This window comes from Dermacentor silvarum, chromosome 3 (assembly GCF_013339745.2).
Source record: "Dermacentor silvarum isolate Dsil-2018 chromosome 3, BIME_Dsil_1.4, whole genome shotgun sequence".
Taxonomy (NCBI): Eukaryota; Metazoa; Arthropoda; class Arachnida; order Ixodida; family Ixodidae; genus Dermacentor; species Dermacentor silvarum.
In genome coordinates, this window is record NC_051156.1 from 135,715,576 (window position 1) to 135,734,898 (window position 19,323).

Genomic DNA, 19,323 nt, shown 5'->3' on the forward strand with positions numbered 1-19,323 from the left:
CGAATCTCGCAGAGGCAAATAAGAAAATCTCGCAGAGGCAACTATTTCTGCGTCCCGGTATTTTGGCGATAATGAAAGGCGCAAAATACTGCGCATTGCATAGATCGTGGTATTTAGTTATCTCGTTGAACGTCTTATGTTGGAGCGCTGTTTACCCGAGTACTTTTCTTTTTGTAATAGCAGTTCTCTATATTGTGTCTAAGCACTATAATGCTTTCGGAAAGGCTGACGAACCCAACTGTGATATCACGGCGTTGTATCGCTACCGGTTTACATTGAACGAGTATTTGGCGGTAATTTTTGAATAAAAATTCGTCTTTGTATTCAGGCGATCAGTTTTGTCAGCTGATCAGTAACGAGAGTCGGTTGTGAGGAGAGACGGGAGCTCGCCCATTGTGCGCCAGCGATCCTTCCGTGAAGCTTTCAGTCTTCGTCACGCGGAGGGCGATTAGAGGCAGACATTGGAGCATCCGTCTTTCTGGTTCTGTTTATTTTTTTGGTTGGCCTACGCGACCCATATAGCTTACGCTGCACTACACGGAGTTGGTGAAGTGGAGTGTAGAACATGCTGATTTGGTATAAAGCGTACGCAAAGCCCTTACACATATGCTACAATATAGCGGGTTCAGAGTGCCCATTTGCACAACACTATGAAGAGCTCCAGCTGCGTGCGTATACGTATATGCGCGCATAACACGTTTGGGTTTAGCGTTGCGGATCTTGCGTAGTTAGAGTAACAGCGTGAATTGAATTCGACCTCGTTACTTGCTCTTGGTGGACACAGCAAAATGCAAATGGCCAAGCCAGCTTACGCTTGGTCTCATATTTTTCTGAGGTCAAAGTATCTTTAAATGAAATTAAATTCTGGGGTTTTACGAGCCGAAACCACGATCAGATTATGAGGGGACTCCGCATTAATTTTGAACCCCTAGGGTTCTTTAATGTGCAGCCAGTGCGCAGTACACGGCCGTTTTTGCATTTAGCTCCCATCGAAATGCGACCGCCGCAGCCGGGATTTGATCCCGCGACCTCGTCCTTACCAGCGCAACGCCAAAACCACTAAGCAACCACCGCAGGTGACTAAGCATTGGCGACGTTTTGTCTTTATTAGTTCCGACACAAGACGTCGCTGTTTAAGCGAAAGTGATTTGATATTTATATCCAAGATGGCACCATAGCATTAGAGTTGTACGGAGCCTTCCCACGCACACGCTCAAGCACACCTGCACAGGGCGCAGGTATGCGTATATGAAGGCTGCCAATGGCGTTAACCACCCCTTCGCCACTCAACGCTCTGCTGAAATTCTCATTGCGGACATGATGATATTGTGCGCAGCTCTCCAGCTGAAACGGTGCACTAAAAATTCACGAATCATTTGTTTTAGCGAAGCGTTCGCGCGCTGAACCGCTCCCCTGAAACGCTGAGTGAGACGGCAAATTCGCGTCGCCCATATTTACAACGCGTATACGGGCGCGTATACATGAAGGCCGGCCGCTCTGCTTACTCTAAATTCGGCCGCTGTTCTTGAGGCACCGCTTCAGTGTCGAGTGGTATTACCTCCTTGATTTTTCGTACGCATTAATGCCTTTGACTTCTTCGAGTATACCAATAATGGGTAACGACTGATCCCGCCTCGGCAGGAGCTGATGGAGGCTTACGGCGTCACTAGCACCGTCTACTGGCTCGGCAATCTGCTTGTGGAGCTGGTCAAGCTGATGCTCATCGCCGTGTCCGTCACGCTGCTCTGGAGCTACACGGAGCTGTTCAAGGGCACCGCCACGGACGTTCAGCTGCTCCTCCTCGCGTTCTTCTTTGCCTCGTCGCTCGCTCTCTGCCTGCTGATCGCGAGCTTCGCGACCAGGCGTGAGCATACCTTTAACCCTTTTCACCTCTTCAAGCACATGTGACAGTATTGTCACTTAGGTGTGTGACAGTGCGCTGACAGGCGAGCAAGCGTGCAGGGACCTCCTAAGATCCTAAGACCTCCTAAGATCCTTTGTACATTATACTGCACATTAGCTTCAATATTTTTTTTTTCAAAATTAAATCGGAAGCGATTGCTCAAAATATTTGTCCTGGATATGAAGTCCAATGCATGTACTACGGAAGTGGTTTATCTATATTCTTGTAATCCACTTTCGAGAAATTTGACACTGATATGATCTAAACTTCTGCGTTCTCGCAGACAGCGGAAAGCAGCGATCAAGTTGGGCTTCAAATTTCTCGAGATTGCGTGAAACAGGAGGATGCAACAACATGGCAATGTACTACACGTAGTTGCATCTTAATATTTGTGTTTTAACAATGAAATGCAGTTTTTACTATAGCAAACGTTGTGAGATGGTGACTTCCTTCATGTACAAGGAGATCCTGCTTTTGGCATCTAATAGTGGCATGTAAATAAAAACAAATTATTTAACGTTTGTGACATATACCAGCATACACGAGAAGAAAGGGAACCGAGGGGCCCAATTTTTATTAATCATATCATAAGAAGCCAACAAACAATGACACCAAGGACAACATAGGAGAAATTACTTATACTTACTAATTGAATTAAAGAAATGATAAATTAATGAAAATGAAAACGGATGAAAAAACAACTGTCCGCAGGTGGGGAACGAACCCACGTCTTCGCATTACGTGGGTTTATTGACCAGTTGCCATCACCCAAAAAGATCACGCGCTCGTGACGCCTGGGGCAGAAAGGATGTTCCACATCCGCCCCTAGGTTTGTGAGTGGTGGCGCTGGAAACACTCCCAGGGTTAGTTCTAGTTGTAAAAACATAAATACCCCAGAAAGTGGATGGGAAGACGGATCCGCGGTAGCTCAATGGTGAGAGCATCGCACGCGTAATGCGAAGACGTGGGTTCGTTTCCCACCTGCGGACAGTTGTTTTTTCATCCATTTTCATTTTCATTATTTATCATTTCTTTAATTCAATTAGTAAGTACAAGTAATTTCCCCTATGTTATCCTTGGTGTCATTGTTTGTTGGCTTCTTATGATACCAGCATACAGTAATAACCAGCTTGAAAAGCGATGATGTCCCATAGCTGAATTCGGGTCTCATGAGGATATAGGCAGGCACTGACGATCACCTAGAAGTTTATGGGGTGAACTTGCAAGATGAAAAAAGTTAAGCGCCGACAACTCGGCGGTGGCGAAATAGGAGGATATGCGCGGTCTGTTGTTCACTCGAATGTACCTTGCGTATGGCCGCTTTTAAGCATGCCTCATTTGAACCTACTAGCTGCGCTCGCGGCGCAAGGTAAGTTATACAGCGTGCCACAGCGTGCCGTGATCTGTTAGTGCACGCGCATACATGTACGGACAGTTACGGCGAACCCCATCTTTCTTGAAAGACAACGTTCAGGAACGCGTCCTTACGCTGATCGCCACACCCCTTACGCTGATCTACGAGTGCCACTACCAATTGACAGTTTCTGTCAAAAAAACAAACAAACAAAGCCACTAAATTAACGACCACAGCCGACTTTCTGACGTCTAGTTGGCCCTGTGCTGCGCGCGCACTTTAAAAAGCTTTGGAGTGAGAGGTAAACTCCCGTTGTCAGGCTTCAGTGCTTGTTCGAGCCAGGAGTTCGTGCGATACAATGCAGCCAAGGCTATAAGCAACACTCCTGCTTTCAGTGGCCTCATTCCTTATACCAGGATGTATACCTGTCCGCTTGCGCAGAAAAAGATGCAGCCTCTTGCGCTGCGAATCGCGCGACCGTCAACAGTCTTAAAAATTTCGCAGCCTTTAGCCGCGTTTACATGAATGCGACAGCGGCGCATCACATCGCATTTCTAGCGCATCGCATTCCTGTAAAGAGTGGTAATGCGCTACGAAGGCGCATCGCATTAATGCGCGAGGAGATGGTAGATTTACGCGTGGGAGTCGACTCACGCATGTACATGGCGCTACGTTCTCGGGAGAGTTAATGCGCTACATGTAAACGGCGTCGCATCGCCTTTCCCAAATCCGCTTAAAGATGCGATGCGCTACTGTCGCATTCATGTAAACGCGGCTAAGGGCTTATCTCGTCCCTCGGCATTGCGTGCCTTTCCTTTCTTTATTGCGGTACTTCCTGGTCACGAGCGGTACGTGCGTTATCGGCGTGACATATAGCGTTCTCGACAGGAAAGCACCGAGTGCAGAGTTTTCAAGAAAGGAAACGCAAGCAAGTCAGATGACCATTATTTTTTGGGGACGAGATACAACCCAAAGGTTGTAAACTTTTTTTAGAGTGTATCGCACTTCCTCGTCGAAAATTAGGTGGACGCTATTCGCAACCTGCGCAAATAACTAACACGCGAATCAATTTTGCTGTCTCGGGTGGTATATCTGTAGCCCGAAATGATCGTGGCACTTACGCACTAAACTTTAACGCCTTTATGGGCGTATAAAGGGTGCTTGGTTGTCCCGCGTGGTTAACATACTCTTCTGGCAAGTATAAATGATGATAGCCGTCAGAGGTGACATGAAAAGTGCTATAAAAATTACTACATCTCCCGCTAAAGGGAACCATGTGTGGATGCGAAGCAGCGGGGAGATGGTTAGCTTGAGCGGGAGATGATTTCGCGGCAGCGGCCCGAGCGCTCATCGCGGCGCTGCACAGGAGAGACAATGAGGTGCGCGCGCGCTCCGTCATTTTCATACCGCGGAACTACCGTGGCGCCCCCAGCGGAGTATGCAGCTGTCGCACCACCTGTCGTGCGCGCCGCTCCAGATTACTAGAGGAGAGAAAGGGGGGGAGCGTAGGAGAGGAGAGAGAGGGGGAGGGGACGTGCATGCGCGGTGGGGGTGTGGCACGCGGGCGCCGCTTCGTAGAGGATTCCTAGAGGAGAGAAAGGAGGGAGCGTAGGAGAGGAGAGAGAGGGGGAGGGGATGCGCATGCGCTGTGGGGTTGTGGGACGCGGGAGGGACGGACAGAGCCGGCGGCAAGAAATGCTTCGCATTTAATAAACCTTCGCCGCTAATCGCTGTCAAATTCGTGTGTCGAGTATGTCTCTGCGCCGCCTTTTCTCATCGCAAGTGTAGTTACAGCTCGCTGTCGTGTGTTCTAAAGCTTTACAGCGAAGCTGTGTATGCCTAGGCTGAAACACTCCTGGTCCGCCCACACAAACCCTCCGGCGGAAATAAACCTATCGAAAACCTATCAAAAATTCGCATCTCGCTCACTTAGTATATACCAAAATTGGTATGGAAAGGTTCGAATGTATGACTAACATGACTGATAGGTCATGACATCAATAACATCACATGCTCGTCAGGTACGTTATGATGAACGATAATAAAATCACCTGTGGCGCATACCCGCATTGGATATGCGGGTATGAGCCAGGGATAAGAAAGAAAGAAAGAAAGAAAGAAAGAAAGAAAGAAAGAAAGAAAGAAAGAAAGAAAGAAAGAACGAACGAACGAACGAACGAACGAAAGAAAGAAAGAAAAATCACGTGTGCCTCATACCGGGGTTGCACATTTCAGCTTCGCTAGTTTACCGTCTCTACGGGGTGCATGGGCTGTGAATTTTTTGTATAACTCTACAGGTAAGGGCGTTAACCGTGAGACAAGCTCTTAGGGGTATAAACAGGTGTTCCGGAACCGGGGGCGCGGGGGGGGGGGGGGGGCAGTCGCCCCCACTGGTTTAAACAAGTTAAAACGAGTGTTAAATGTTCTAAACGAGTGAAAGTGTCTTTTTTAACCAAAAAAGACAAATGGCTATTGAAATGAATGCACAGAAAGCGCAAAAAGCCTCCAAACAGTTAGTTCATTATTCATTCACTTTTCTTACCCAGGCAACGAAGGAGTGGTAAACTATAACAACCATCAATACAGTTTCAAACAGCCACTTGATCCGCCATACTGGGAGTCTGAGTAGTGCTAAAAGCTCAAGGACGGACTAAGCCAGAGAGCAGCTAACACGTGAGCAGGGGCTCCGGAACCGGGGGGGGGGGGGGGGGGGAGGGCAGTAGGGGCATTCGCCCCCACAGGTTTTAAACCAGCGAGGGCATGCCCCCACACTCAAAGGTGTGCCGACCCCCCCCCCCCCCCCCCTCTTCTGCCACCACCCATGAGGCTAACGACTCCTTTGACTAGTTAAAGGGTGCTCCCTTCCTTCCACAAACGAAACAAAATTTTGAAGTCGAGGAAAGCTCATCCGGTCGAGAGGAATCATGGCGAAAACAGGAAACATACGCCGACCAAGCTGAACATTTTTTTTCACGTTTGTTGCTAGGCTTCCGCGCATTTTTCCTGTGCGTGTGCAAAAATGTGAGCCGATCCTAAAGAAAGCGTCCAAGTGCAATGGCGCATACCCCTGTAGACTGCCGATTGTGGGCTCCGGAACCTGTAATGCGCCCTTGAACTACCCCTGTCACACCTGGGACCCGAAGAGGTCCCAGGAACAAGGGTAACAACATATTTTATTCGAATTTATTAGGCGGCGGCAAGAGGCACCGCCGCCGTCCCCGAACGAGGACTGCCGTAGATGTACTCGGTCGACGCGTTCACCTGGAGGTACAACGGCTAAGATACGCTACGATCGGATCTGAATATACGCGACCTCCCCATTCTGTCTCACTTCTGTGTCGTGTGCTAAACAGCTTCACTGGTCGTCCCCCTTCACTGAGTGGAATGGCTCATGATATTTTCCTAACTGACGTTTCGGCTCCCACATGGAAGCCTTGTTCATGAACATGAAGTCGAGGGTCTGATGAAATCTCGCCTGGTCGGGAAGAATTATGGCAAAAACAGGAAACAGGCGCCGACAAAGATGAAAATTTTTTTCCTAACTGGCATTTCGGTCCCCACACGGGAGCCTTGTTCAGCATTGTGAACCAAGCTAAAAGGCCAAAAAAGGCTAAATATATCAAAAATGAAAAATGAAAATGAAATGAAGGCTCCCGTACGTGTGGGGGCCGAAACGTCGGTTAGGAAAAAAGTTCACCTTGGTCGGCGCCTATAGGTGTTTCCTGTTTTTGCCATGAAACAAAATTTTCTGGAAGCTATGAGACTCTCTTTGTCGGTGCTTTTTCTACGTCGATAGCTCTTGCAGGAGCAAGTCTCAGTGCCACGACTTTAGGTTGTCTCTCGTTTCCCTTTTTCCTTGCCCCTATCCAAGCCCATGAAAAACAAGAAGATAACAAATGTCGGTGTAAGCCTGTTCCTACAAAAGCATGACTTAAATCATTAGCCTATCACTCGTGAAGCTTGAAATGTGCGTTTTATTCTGGTTCGGCCCAAACCGCCTTGGGCACACGGAATGACCGTAGTGAAAATTGTTTGTTAAATTGGGAGTGAAATTGGCCACGTTTCGTTTGACATTATGGCGCACTGTCCAGTACATATAAAAAAATTGTTGTGTATGACCCGAAGTTGAAGGAAAAGGACGGGTTTTTAATTTTGTGCATCGTTTTAATATGGCTTATATGTGTACATGGTATGTCTGTATGTATGCGTCCGTATATTTGTTGACATGTATTCTTTCTTCGGAAGCCTTCATAACCCGTTCGTTTGAAGTTCTGAATCTTTGTTTGTTCAATATGTGCGTTCTCACTAGTAAATCTCCGAATATTCTATCCGGCTGCAGCCTTAATTTCTCTCCACTGCGCTTCGTCAGTGGTCGTTCAAAAAGCTTAGCGGGGTGTGCGCGACAAGTCTGATTTCCTTAAAATACACTTTCCCAAAGGAGTAGGCGTGTATTTGGAGAACTCGGCAGGCCCTGCCAGCATCGCACCTGCATGCCCAGTTCTGGTCTCCTCAAAATCCGAATGAGGGGACAGTTATCATTTGAAGAACGCATGAAATTTCTTAGATATATCGTACGTAAATTAACCCACAATCCGCGGATTTTCCGAACAGTGCCGGACACCAGAATTCACCGCACATGAAATAAATCACGCTTTTTGTGTTTTATTAATAAAGTATTCATTCATAAAAGGCAGTTAAATATAGTAATTACATGTATATATACGTCTGGGTGCGACATGAGCACCCAGACGTCGCCCCCACACATCAGATATACTTCCCGAGCCCCTGGGCATAAACGTTTTGATAGCGTGTATGTTCCCGTCCGCAGCGGGCGTGGCCGCCTTGTCGGTGGTGGTGATGACGCTGACGACGACGCTGCTCCCGGTGGTGTCCCTGGTTGGCTACTCGGTCGAGTACATCGACATGACGCGCATGCTGCAGCTACTGAGCTGCCTCGTCCCGGACGTAGCCCTGACGTACGCCTTCACCATTATGCACATCAACGAGGAGTTGGGAGGACACCTCATCACGCTCGAAAACATGAGGAACTTCGTGCTGCGCGACGTGTCGCTCTTCAAGATGGCGCACGCCATGATGGCCACCTTGGGCGGCTGCCTCGTGCTCACCATGTACGTCGACAGGGTCTGGCCCGGCGGAGACAGCTTCCCCGAGAGGCCGCTGTTCTTCGTCGACGTGAGTGCACCACGGGGCGGACGCACAGTTCGTGGACTTCGTGAACAAAGTGCAATCCTGGGCGGATAGCTCGTGGATATCTATTTCAAAAGGGGCCTCTTGTATTGTTAGCTGGTTTACCTGCCCGTTGATTGTAATCAACTACTTAGGTTTTAAATATGCCGCTCAGAGATCCTCACGGAAACATAAGCTTAATTTTAATATGTCCATCCTTATACAAGCTGCACACAGACAAAAAAAAAAAAAGGGGGGAAAAAACTTGCTGGTGTGCGATTTCAGTTTTAAATGGCTTGAATAATTTGCACGGCAACAAGATGGGCTTCGTCTTCGAAAAGAGTGAAATAAAATGTCCACATTTCCTTTTATGTGACGTCTTGGCGGATGTATATCAGAAATGAGGTTCATTAAAAGGTGACCTGACCCTACGTGAACTTAAATCGACATCCTACGATTCTTAATATGTGGCATAGCTCATTAGTGGGTTGTATGACTTCGCCTAGAACTCCTACAAGACGAGGATGCATTAGCCACTGCTGAATCATCCTAAATGTGCAGCGCTGACGTTGCTCCTATAGCTTGTGTCATATCAATTCAGGCATTAGGTGTCCCGAAACTGCATGATTTGACATTACATTTCTGATAATATTACGTGTAACCATAAGAGTGGTGAGAGGTAGGAGTCATTTTAAAGACGTTTGTAGAACTTCTCAAAGTGTTTACAGTAGTGGCAGAAGTATATATGCATTGGTAGCTGTTAGCATTTGCTGCGTATGCCTAGTTTGGAGATTTTAGAGAAAACGTGTTTCGTAAAAAGGTTTACCGGGAAGTTAAGGTACAGGTTGCGAGATAGCACAGTTTTCATTTCTTTAACTTTCATCTAGCCTAAATTGATTTGTTGAATAATGGTGTTATCTTGCTCGTACACAGATATTTATGCCTGCTAATAAAGAATGTGGCCCGCTTTATTTAGTGTTACTCTATGCATATTGTTACGGAGAGTTGTGCAGAAATGGCTTTATTTACAGGAGATTGATGATGGTGACCGCGCAATCAGGCCTCGAAGCACTTCGTCCTCCTCTTCTTTTCCAACTCCTTGTATGCTCGTTACATTCCCCCACAAGCAGACGAAGCCCGTAGAGCGAGTTAGGAGGCATCAGTAGTGTAAAAACGTTTCAGGCGAGCAACATGAGTCACTTGCGTTCTACTTGATCGCCGGCCATTGCCCAGGAGGCGAGCTATTACATAACAAAGTTCACTCAAACGCTCCAGGACAACGTAAGGGCCGGAATAGTGGGACAGGAACTTTTGACACAAGGCCCGCTTGCGTTGCGGTGTCCAAAGAAGCACCAAGTCGCCTTTGGCGAACGAAACAGGCCCGTGACGCTCGTCGTAACGGTCCTTTGAACGGTGTTGCGAGGCCAAAGTACGAAGACGGGCTATTCGGCGGGCTTCTTCAGCGAGGCACACAGTCTTTGGCACAGAATCGTTGTCGTGCAGAATAAAGTTTAAGAAAGTATCGAGAGGGCTGCGCCGTAGCCTTGCATAGAGGAGATAAAATGGGCTGTAGTTCGTGGTTTCATGTTTCGCCGTGTTGTATGCGTAGGTTATGAAGAGCAGAACGTCGTCCCAGTTCTTATGGTTGGAGGAAACATACATGGCAAGCATGTTGGTCAGTGTTCGGTTCGTCTTTTCAACGAGACCATTGGTCTGTGGATGATACGGTGTGGAGTGACGGAACTCAGAAGTACACAGACGAAGTAGCTCCTCAACGGCGTCTGCAGTGAACTGGCGACCACGGTCACTGATGATAACGCGCGGCGGGCCATGACGAAGGACTACGGAACGCAGCAGGAAAAGTGCCACACATGCAGCGGTGGAAGAGGGTATGGCTGCAGTTTCTGCGTACCGTATGAGATGGTCCACGCAAACGATTATCAAACGGTTCTTATTGTTAGATAACGGGAATGGACCCATAAGGTCAGTGCCTACTTGCTCGAAAGGTGTACTGGGCGGTGTCAATGGCTGCAGGGGACCTGGTACAGCGGTGGTTGGTCGCTTATGACGTTGACACGTTTCACAACTAGCGACATGGTGTTTGGTTGTCTGGTACATGTTGGGCCAGTAAAATCGCTCTTGCGTGCGGTGTAGCGTTCGCACGAAACCGAAATGACCAGATGTCGCATCGTCATGCATGGCGCGTAAGACGTCGGAGCGGAGACTCTCGGGAACAACTAGAAGAAAACGTGCTCCATTCCCGGAGTAATTGTTCTTATAGAGCAACTCATCACGAATGGTGAAGCGACCGCTGCCTTGAGAAGTACGAGCGGCGGCAAACAGCGGATCCAGGTTGAGATCATTGCGTTGCTCTCTCTGAAAGTCTGCCGCGTCGGGGAACGTACGAGTAATGGCAGCTAGATAGTCATCAAAATTCTCAGCTTCGCAGTCGGAAGTCGCAAGAGGAATGCGAGAAAGGCAGTCTGCGTCGGCATGACGACGTCCACTCTTGTATGACACCACGAAGTCATATTCCTGTAGGCGCAGCGCCCAGCGCGCGAGTCGACCTGAGGGATCACGCAAGCCAACCAGCCAGCATAAAGAGTGATGATCGGTGACTATCTTAAATGGTCTCCCGTAAAGATAACACCGAAATTTCTCCACGGCGAAAACAGCTGCCAGGCATTCCTGCTCCGTAACCGTATAATTACGCTCCGACTTGCTCAGACAACGGCTGGCATATGCGACGACATTTTCGGCGTTGTTGTGGCGTTGTACAAGTACCGCTCATATTCCGATTCCACTAGCATCGGTGTGCACTTCAGTCGGGCAAGATGGGTCGAAGTGACGCAAGAGGGGTGCTGACGTTAGTATATAAACTTCAGTTGCGAGAATGATGCGTCACATTCCGGTGTCCATGTGAAGGCTACATCCTGTCGCAGAATAGATGTCAACGGGTGAACAATATCGGCAAATCGGGGTACAAAACGACGAAAATAGGAATATAGACCAATGAAGAATCGAAGTTCTCGTGCTGTCTGTGGTGGTTTGAAGGAGCTGACTGCTTCAATCTTACGGGGATCGGGTCTGACGCCATCCTTGTCGACTAGATGTCCCAGAACCAATGTTTGACACTCGCCTAACCGACACTTTTTTTAGTTTAAAACTAGTCCAGCTTTCGGAATGCAACTCAGAATAAGACTCAGGCGGGGGTTATGTTCTTCGAACGTGCGGCCGAAGATTACAACATCATCCAAGTAACACATGCATATCTCCCACTTGAGGCCACGTAATATTGTATCCATGAATCTTTCAAAGGTGGCGGGAGCATTACAGAGGCCAAAAGGCATAACATTAAATTCGAATAAGCCATCTGGGGTCACGAATGCGGTCTTTTCCTTGTCGTTAGGTTCCATAGGTATTTGCCAATACCCCGATCGTAGATCAAGCGTCGAAAAATAAGAAGCAGCGTGTAAGCAATCGATGACGTCGTCGATTCGCGGTAGTGGGTAGACATCCTTCTTCGTCACAGCGTTTAGGCGTCTGTAATCTACGCAGAATCTCCAGGAGCCATCTTTCTTCCGGACGAGGATTACTGGAGCTGCCCATGGGCTGGAAGACTCTTGAACAGCACCTTTTTTCATCATTTCCTTAACTTGTTCTGCGATAACCTTGCGCTCGGAGGATGACACGTGGTAGGGCTTCTGGCGAATGGGGTGTGCTGAGCCGGTATCTATTCTGTGGCGAGCTCGTGATGATGGCAAATCAAGTGGCGCATCTCCGTGAGTAAAGTCAAATGCAGCAACATGTCGGGACAGGACTTGTACCAGTGCTTGACGCTCAGATGTGCAGAGAGCCTTGCTGATCATACCGAGAATCAGCTCTTCAGAAGGGCGATAATCGCATGGAGAATAAGCAGGAGCGGGCTCTGCTGTGAGTAGTGCTATTGAGCTGCATGAAGCTTCATCGAAAAGGGCAATTTTCATGCCTCGAGGCAGAACTACTGGCGTGGCGGAACAATTCAGCGCCCACAACGTTGCGACTCCTCTTGTCATGCACACGACAGAGCAAGGCACGAGTATAGCACAGTTAATGCTGATGGGCCTAATCACGAGGTCAACGCAAGGAGCGTCAACAGTAGTTGCACAAACACGAACGGGCGTTAGGCACCATGAGGGGGCAAGCACTTCATCAAGCACACTGAGTGTATCGCTTTCTTCGCCACACGAGCTTTGTTCAGAAAGCGCGGGTAAAAGCACCTCGTTCACATGGATTTCACCATTTCCACAGTCCACAGAAGCGCCGCAGTGTTGAAGAAAATCTATGCCGAGAATTACATCGTGCGAACAGCGGGCAAGGACTAAAAACTCCGACACAAACACTTTCCCAGCCAACGTAACACTTACAGCGCAAACACCGAGGGGGTGGAGCCACTCGCCGCCCACTCCACGAAAGGTAACGGCATCGTCGCATGAAAACATAACTTTGTGGCCTAGGCGGTTCTTGAAAGCGAGGCTCATGACAGACACATTCGCACCAGTATCAACTAAAGCAATGGTCGGCAATCCGTTAACTAGCACATTCACTTTGTTTTTGATCATCACAGCAGGCACAGGTATTTCATCTAAAGACCGTCCGGCGACCTCGCCTCCATCGGCCGCGGATGCTAGTTTCCCGGCGGGGGCGAAGATGCACGGCGCCGAGGGGACGGAGAACGACGAGGACGGTTAGTTGGTATTGTCAGGTTGCGGTCAGACACTGGCGAATCGCTGCGTCTGATCTCGCGCGAGAAACGGTCCGCGGGAAGTGAACTGGTCCATGGGTCATGCGATGTAGGTGGCGAAAACATCGGCGGTGTCCTTCGTGACTGACGGCGTTGGCGACAGTAACGAGCTATGTGTCCCGTGGAACCGCAGCTGTAGCACACGGGAGGGTCACGGTTCACTGTATACTCTTCAAAGCCAATGCTTGCTCTCTGTGGGCAGTAAGCGAGTTCCTTCTCTTTTGGGTAACTCGCCTCCGGTGTTCTCTGGGATCGGTTGTACCGGTCGTAATTGGGGTCCTGGTGTAGGGTCGACGTTGCTCTGGTCGCGTCCCGGCATCATAAGTCACGGGGCCTTGGCTATAATACCGTGGCTCTGGCCATCGTGATCGAGCGTCAGAGGGAGCGCCGCTTTCGTAGACAAGTGGTGGCTGTCGAGGCGGGAGTCAATAATCCGCTGGATACTCGGAGAAGGACGAAACGGTTGTTTCAACAGCTGGGGACGAGCATGGGTGATAAGTATCGCGGTGAGTCACTTGTGAGTGCAGGCTGAGCTCTTTTCGAACTATTTGACGGATCGTTGAAGCAAGATCGAGCGAATGGTCGTTATCTATGCTTGCAACGGTCGTAACGTTGGCTAATCTGCCAAACTTCGGCGTAACGCGCCTCGTCTTAAGCTGCTCGAACGTGCGGCAGTGCCGGATGACGTCGGCGATGGAGGCCAGGTTGTCTTTAGCGATCAGAAAGCTATAAACGTCCTCGGCGATTCCTTTTAGGATGTGCCCGACTTTGTCTTCCTCGGACATGCCAGAGTCTACCATCCTGCAGAGTTTTAGCACTTCCTGAATGTAGGTCATGCATGCTTCGCCCGGCACTTGCGCGCGTTGTGAAAGCGTCTGCTCAGCTTTTTCTTTTTCGTCACGGAGTCACCGAAGCGCTCTTTGATTTGCGAAACAAATCTTTCCCATGTTGTGAATGTCTCCTCGTTGTTATCAAACCACACCAACGCGGTATCCGTGAGAAAGAACACAACACTGGAAAGCTGAGAAGTGCTATTCCACTTGTTGTAGGCGCTCACCCGTTTGTAATGGATGAGCCATTCATCGACGTCTTCGCCCGGTTTTCCGGTGAAGGGACGTGCATCTCGTAGTTGCTGGACAGAATCAGTAGAGGCTGGGACAGGCCGTTGCTCTTCCGCGTCGCGGGACATCTCCAACTCCGCTGGGTTCGGTGGAAGTCCAGCAAGACGGCGGCTTCGACGAAGAACTTGCGGTATAACCTCCGTCTTCGGGTGTCGATTACCCAGCACCTCCACCACAACTGTTACGGAGAGTTGTGCAGAAATGGCTTTATTTACAGGAGATGGATGATGGTGACCGCGCAATCAGGCCTCGAAGCACTTCGTCCTCCTCTTCTTTTCCAACTCATTCTTGTATGCTCGTTACAATATTCTAACCACATGGACAACACATCTGCTTGCGTGCTGAACGTTAGCAAGAATAAGAGTCGCTTTATTATCATAGCAGCCTTTGTTTCTCGTCCCTGTTCCAATAAACGGAATTAATGTAACAAAACACAAGTAGATTGGTACCAGGTTTCCCCGAGGAACGGGCCGTGACCTTCAGCTGTCGTCTCTGAACTCGCTACTGGAAACGAGGAGTTTCCGGGGAAAATTACCTGAGGGCGCTGGGATCATTCCGCCACGAGTATCTGTACCTCAAAAGCGTGGACACAGAATGGAGGAAGAGGTCACGAAATTTGGCAACCAAGTACAGGATAATTCAAACTGTAAATAGATGACCAGGAGTCATCAGAAAGAATCGAAAGGATCGTTATCATGAATTGAAGCGCTGTTGCTAACTTAGTACTCTGATTAGGGCATGCAGACGGTCGGTTCGGTTCTCACAACGCTGAGCGGTCTTTTCTATTTGCGAGATCGAGTGTTGGAGCTTAGTTCTTGATCGCGGGGTTATCAGCTACGGTGTACAGGTTCGTGGCTATGGCTCTTCGCTGCCGAACACGAGGTGGCGGTCGTGACTCCCAGCCGCACAGACCGATAAAGACGGAATGCGAAAACGCTCGTCTCCTTATTTCACCTCAAATAAACTGATCTCCCGATTTTTGCTGCAGCGTACAGATGCCTCATCTTCTTGCATAGCAGGCTTGAAATCCGGCGCCCAGTACACGGCATCCGAGATCAAAAATCGTGCTCCGCCCAATCTTTGAGGTCATGCCCAATGGCCATTAACCCCGAGCGCGGACTACAGCGGCGCTGTTGAACGTGCTGATATGATATGCTCGCACGATCTAAACAAGTATTTCTGAAATCGCCCATTTTAACTTCAAATGCATTTCTTTACTTGAATAAAACTTGCTTCAGGCCCCCTTTAAAACAAAACGTTTTCCAGTACAGTAAGCTCAGACACCCTGACGCTGTGACTCGGCGATTGTGGCGTTCCGCTTCCGAGCACGAAGTAGCGAGATTGGCTAAAGCACGTGGGTGGGCTAGTTGGTTGTGATTGATAAGACATCACTGTGCGTGTGTCAAAATTCACCTCCGTCCTCGCCCTGTCGCTCTGCACTGTGTTACTACGAAGTAGCGGTTGGCATACCGACCGAAGCGTCCGTATTTTGATGACAGCTGAATTATAAAAATGATCAAGCGCACAGCTTAGGACGGCCGTTGAAGAACCACAAGTGGTCGAAGCTAATCATAACCACGCCTCTGCAGCGTCTCCCGTATCGAGCGAGTGGCTTTGGAAAGTCAGAGCCAACCGTGGTAACTTAGTGGCTGTGGCGTTGGGTGTACGATGGCGTGTACGATCCCGGCCACAGCAGCTGCGTTTTGATGGGGGTGAAATGCAAAAACGCTCGTGTATATACTTCAGTTAGAGTCACGTTATATAACCCGCGGTGGTGAAAATTATGCCGGAGTCCCCCTCGGCATGCCTCGTGATCAGATTGTGTGGTTTTGGAACGTAAAACTCCTCGAATTTAATATAATTTTTGAGTGGGCTCGAAGATGAGTTGCGTCCTACGAACGAGAGAACCGCGAGGAACTTACTTCGGACGTAACTTCGGAGCAGCATCGCTGCGCCTGTTTCTCTGCCTGCAATGCGAAAACTGTATTTACGCGACAGCGTTAAGTAAGGGCCCTTTGTCGCAGAAAACCAGGTGCCGGCGCCGGCGTCGTTGGCGGAAATAATCATGCCGAACCTCATCATCCCGAACCACCCCGACCGGGCAGGCCCTTCGCGTGGCGCAAGGCGTTAGTGAACAAAAACTGAATTTCTCAAAGTAAAATCCGTCAGAAAAATCGTAAAGTACGACTTAACCACAATCTACAGACGTGACAGCGTCGGATTGTAATTTGAATATACGAGAAAGAAAGCCTGATAAGCAGCCAGGGATGTTTGAATGCTATCGCGTCCCACTCTAAAAGGCGAAGCTTAAGCGTCCTCCAAATTTTCTTGCGGCCGAGTTACGCTTAACGAGGTTGCGATTTCAACCCATTGGTACTTTGTCGCGAAAGCTTTCGCTGTCGCTAAGCCGCAATCGTACGCAGTATAGAGGAACGGGACGCAGATAGGCATAGGAAGCTCAAGCGCTTCGTGTGCGTCCGGTTCCTCTGTCGTAAGCGTTGCGACATCGAGTTTCCTACAGAAATTACTAAAGGGAGGAGCTCTGGTGCTGCGATAGTTCAGCCAGTACGGCAATGATATGTGCCACCTGAATTTGTTTAATCGTGGTGGTTGTGGCTTCGGACGCTCGTGTGGAGTTATATATTGCCCTTTATCTTTCTCTATATTCTAGCGATCGTACTTTTATTTACACCGAGAGACAATCAACCTCTGCGCACGTGAATAATCATTGCAAATTTTGCGTTTGCAGCGTCATATTTTGTTGAACATTATTAACGACCAATGTCACACTCTTTTGAAGTAGCAGTAGTAGTAGTAACTGGTTGTTTATTTACTGAATGAATGAATGAATAAATAAAAGCGAAATGAAACGAAGGAAACTAATGCAGACTGGAATGTTACTGTCTAGCGCAGACTGCTGACACCTGCATGGCGGTCAGCAGGGGGGAGGGGGGGGGGAGTTCCAGTAAAAGGACAGGGAGAGAGGATAACAGAGTAGAGAGTAAAGAAGCTTAACTATTAACGTGTATACAACAGAGCGACTACGTCACGTTGATCCACAGTGTACTTGTCCGTTTGAAGCCATGGAGATGGACGAAGTCTACTAAATAAATCCAAGCACTATGACATCATTATCACGCTTACTAAATGGCCATTCTCGCAGCTCCCTGTAGACAATATGTCGCCAGAGTTCCCTCTCAATTTTTTTGTAGGAAACAACTGGATTGCGCTATAACGAACGCTTTCAAAATGCACTGTATGTGTGGGCGTCGTGCAATGAGAATTATACTCAATAACAAGCTGGTTGTAGCATAGTGGAAGCTACGCGAATTCTTAGCCAATAGGAAGTCCGAATGCCCCTCGAGATGTGCTCGCGTCGTCTGCTCAGCGTCTGCTTGCCATCCTGTTACATGCTCCATGGTTGGTGGAATAGACGCAAAAAAAAAATGCTTTGACATCGTAACCACAAGCTGAGTTTACATGCATGCGACAGCAGGGCTTCGTTTTACCTGTACCTTGTAGCCTCCTTAACAAGTATAGTACGGGCGAATGCCCTTACACATGTTCACGTGTGCCACAGCATCTGCTCGGCGTCTACTTGGCGTTTGCTCGCTACCGTCATCACCTATACCGTGCTAGAGCAGGGTAGTAAATTAATAATGTAGTGAACAATTAGGCCTTTATAGTGTTCCGCATCGTCAACGCATCACCAATGCTAATGCTGTGGCGTCATCTGCTAACTAGAAATCAAACCAGTTTTACGCCTCGGTACCGTGTCTGTAGTCCTAGCAGCGGGAAAACAAACAGCCGACCTCAATAATTACGACAAAACATACCTGATGATTTAACCTCAGCTTCAGATGAGACTGAGCGATGACGGATTTTGCCGCTTGTTTCTTGCTGACAGGGCGGAGAGCCAGTAACCAGCGCGAATTCACATAGAAGCGGGATGGTCGGCGCAGTATCGGCACTGCCATGTTGCTATTGCGTTTATCGGCGGTAACTGCCACCGTAATTATCGGTATACGACGTGCATGCGCTAAGGTCCTAATATGTCACGTATCGCTGTACCGTATCATGTAGCGAGCAAAAATAAGTCTCTAGTGTAGCCAAATATCAGCCAGTTACGCCCGGAACTATATACCGCCGCGCAAGAATATTGCCTGTGTACGCCTCGTACCTTCGGCAGTGCTGACAACAACTTGTGAGACGGAGTATACGCTGGAGATGCGCGCGACGTATGCATTCCATGTGCATTCCGCTCAGCTCCAGCTTAATTGGAAGCCCCCGTGCCCCTGCCTTTATATAGTACGGCTCTAATTTTGTATTATTCTGTTCTGTTACGAGGCAGCCCGACTATTGGGGCATGAAGTACCAGCTGTTCAGCTCTACACCGAGCGTCCGGCGTATGAGCGCCGAGAAGTTCACCACGGAACCAGTGCCACCGGATTTGCAGCCTTTCGTGGTTCTCCACAAGCTGTCCAAAGTGAGCATTGCGATCGCCACTTTAGAACCGCGTTACGCGAGTGTCCAGTCACACGGGAGTTAATCGAGCAGGATTTGCCGCTTCACCAAAGCCGCCCAAGCTTCGCAGGACATTTGCGGGCTCGCTATAGTGTTCGTGAGCTTGCTCGGTCTTCTTAATACGGGCACTCAAAAAAGTTCTTAGACACGTCTTCATTCTTATTCTTCCCTTTTTTTTTTTGGGGGGGGGGGGGGGGCGCTGCGGTGGCTCCGTGGATATGGCATTCTGCTGCTGACTACAAGGTCACGGGTCCAGTTTCCGGCCGCAGCTGCCTCATTGCGACAGGAGCGGAATGCAATTAAAAAAAAAAAAGTCTGAGCTTTCTGATTAACCCAGCTGGTCGAAATTGTTCAACCCCGACTACGCCGTTGCTTAGGGGCGTTAAATCGCATGATTTTCTTAAGCTTTCATTTTTAAGGAAAGCTGTTCTGTAAGTGGCAAATTTTTCGC

The 19,323-nt window shown here is 48.8% G+C and overlaps 2 protein-coding genes and 1 non-coding gene across 3 annotated transcripts in view; 2 read left to right on the forward strand and 1 right to left on the reverse strand.

Moving 5' to 3' along the window:
* LOC119445803 (calcium-transporting ATPase sarcoplasmic/endoplasmic reticulum type) overlaps positions 1 to 19,323 on the reverse strand; it is a 663,011-nt gene that overhangs the window by 633,637 nt on the left and 10,051 nt on the right. The window lies entirely within an intron of this gene.
* Positions 1 to 19,323, forward strand: part of LOC119444811 (phospholipid-transporting ATPase ABCA3) — a 30,758-nt gene that overhangs the window by 10,028 nt on the left and 1,407 nt on the right. Inside the window, exons 5-7 of the mRNA XM_037709153.2 lie at positions 1,642 to 1,864; positions 8,086 to 8,450; positions 18,700 to 18,834. Coding sequence (XP_037565081.1) covers positions 1,642 to 1,864; positions 8,086 to 8,450; positions 18,700 to 18,834 — 723 coding nt within the window. The remainder of the gene's footprint in view (positions 1 to 1,641; positions 1,865 to 8,085; positions 8,451 to 18,699; positions 18,835 to 19,323) is intronic.
* Positions 2,821 to 2,892, forward strand: Trnat-cgu (transfer RNA threonine (anticodon CGU)). The gene has a single exon. It is a non-coding gene; the product is annotated as a tRNA-Thr (tRNA).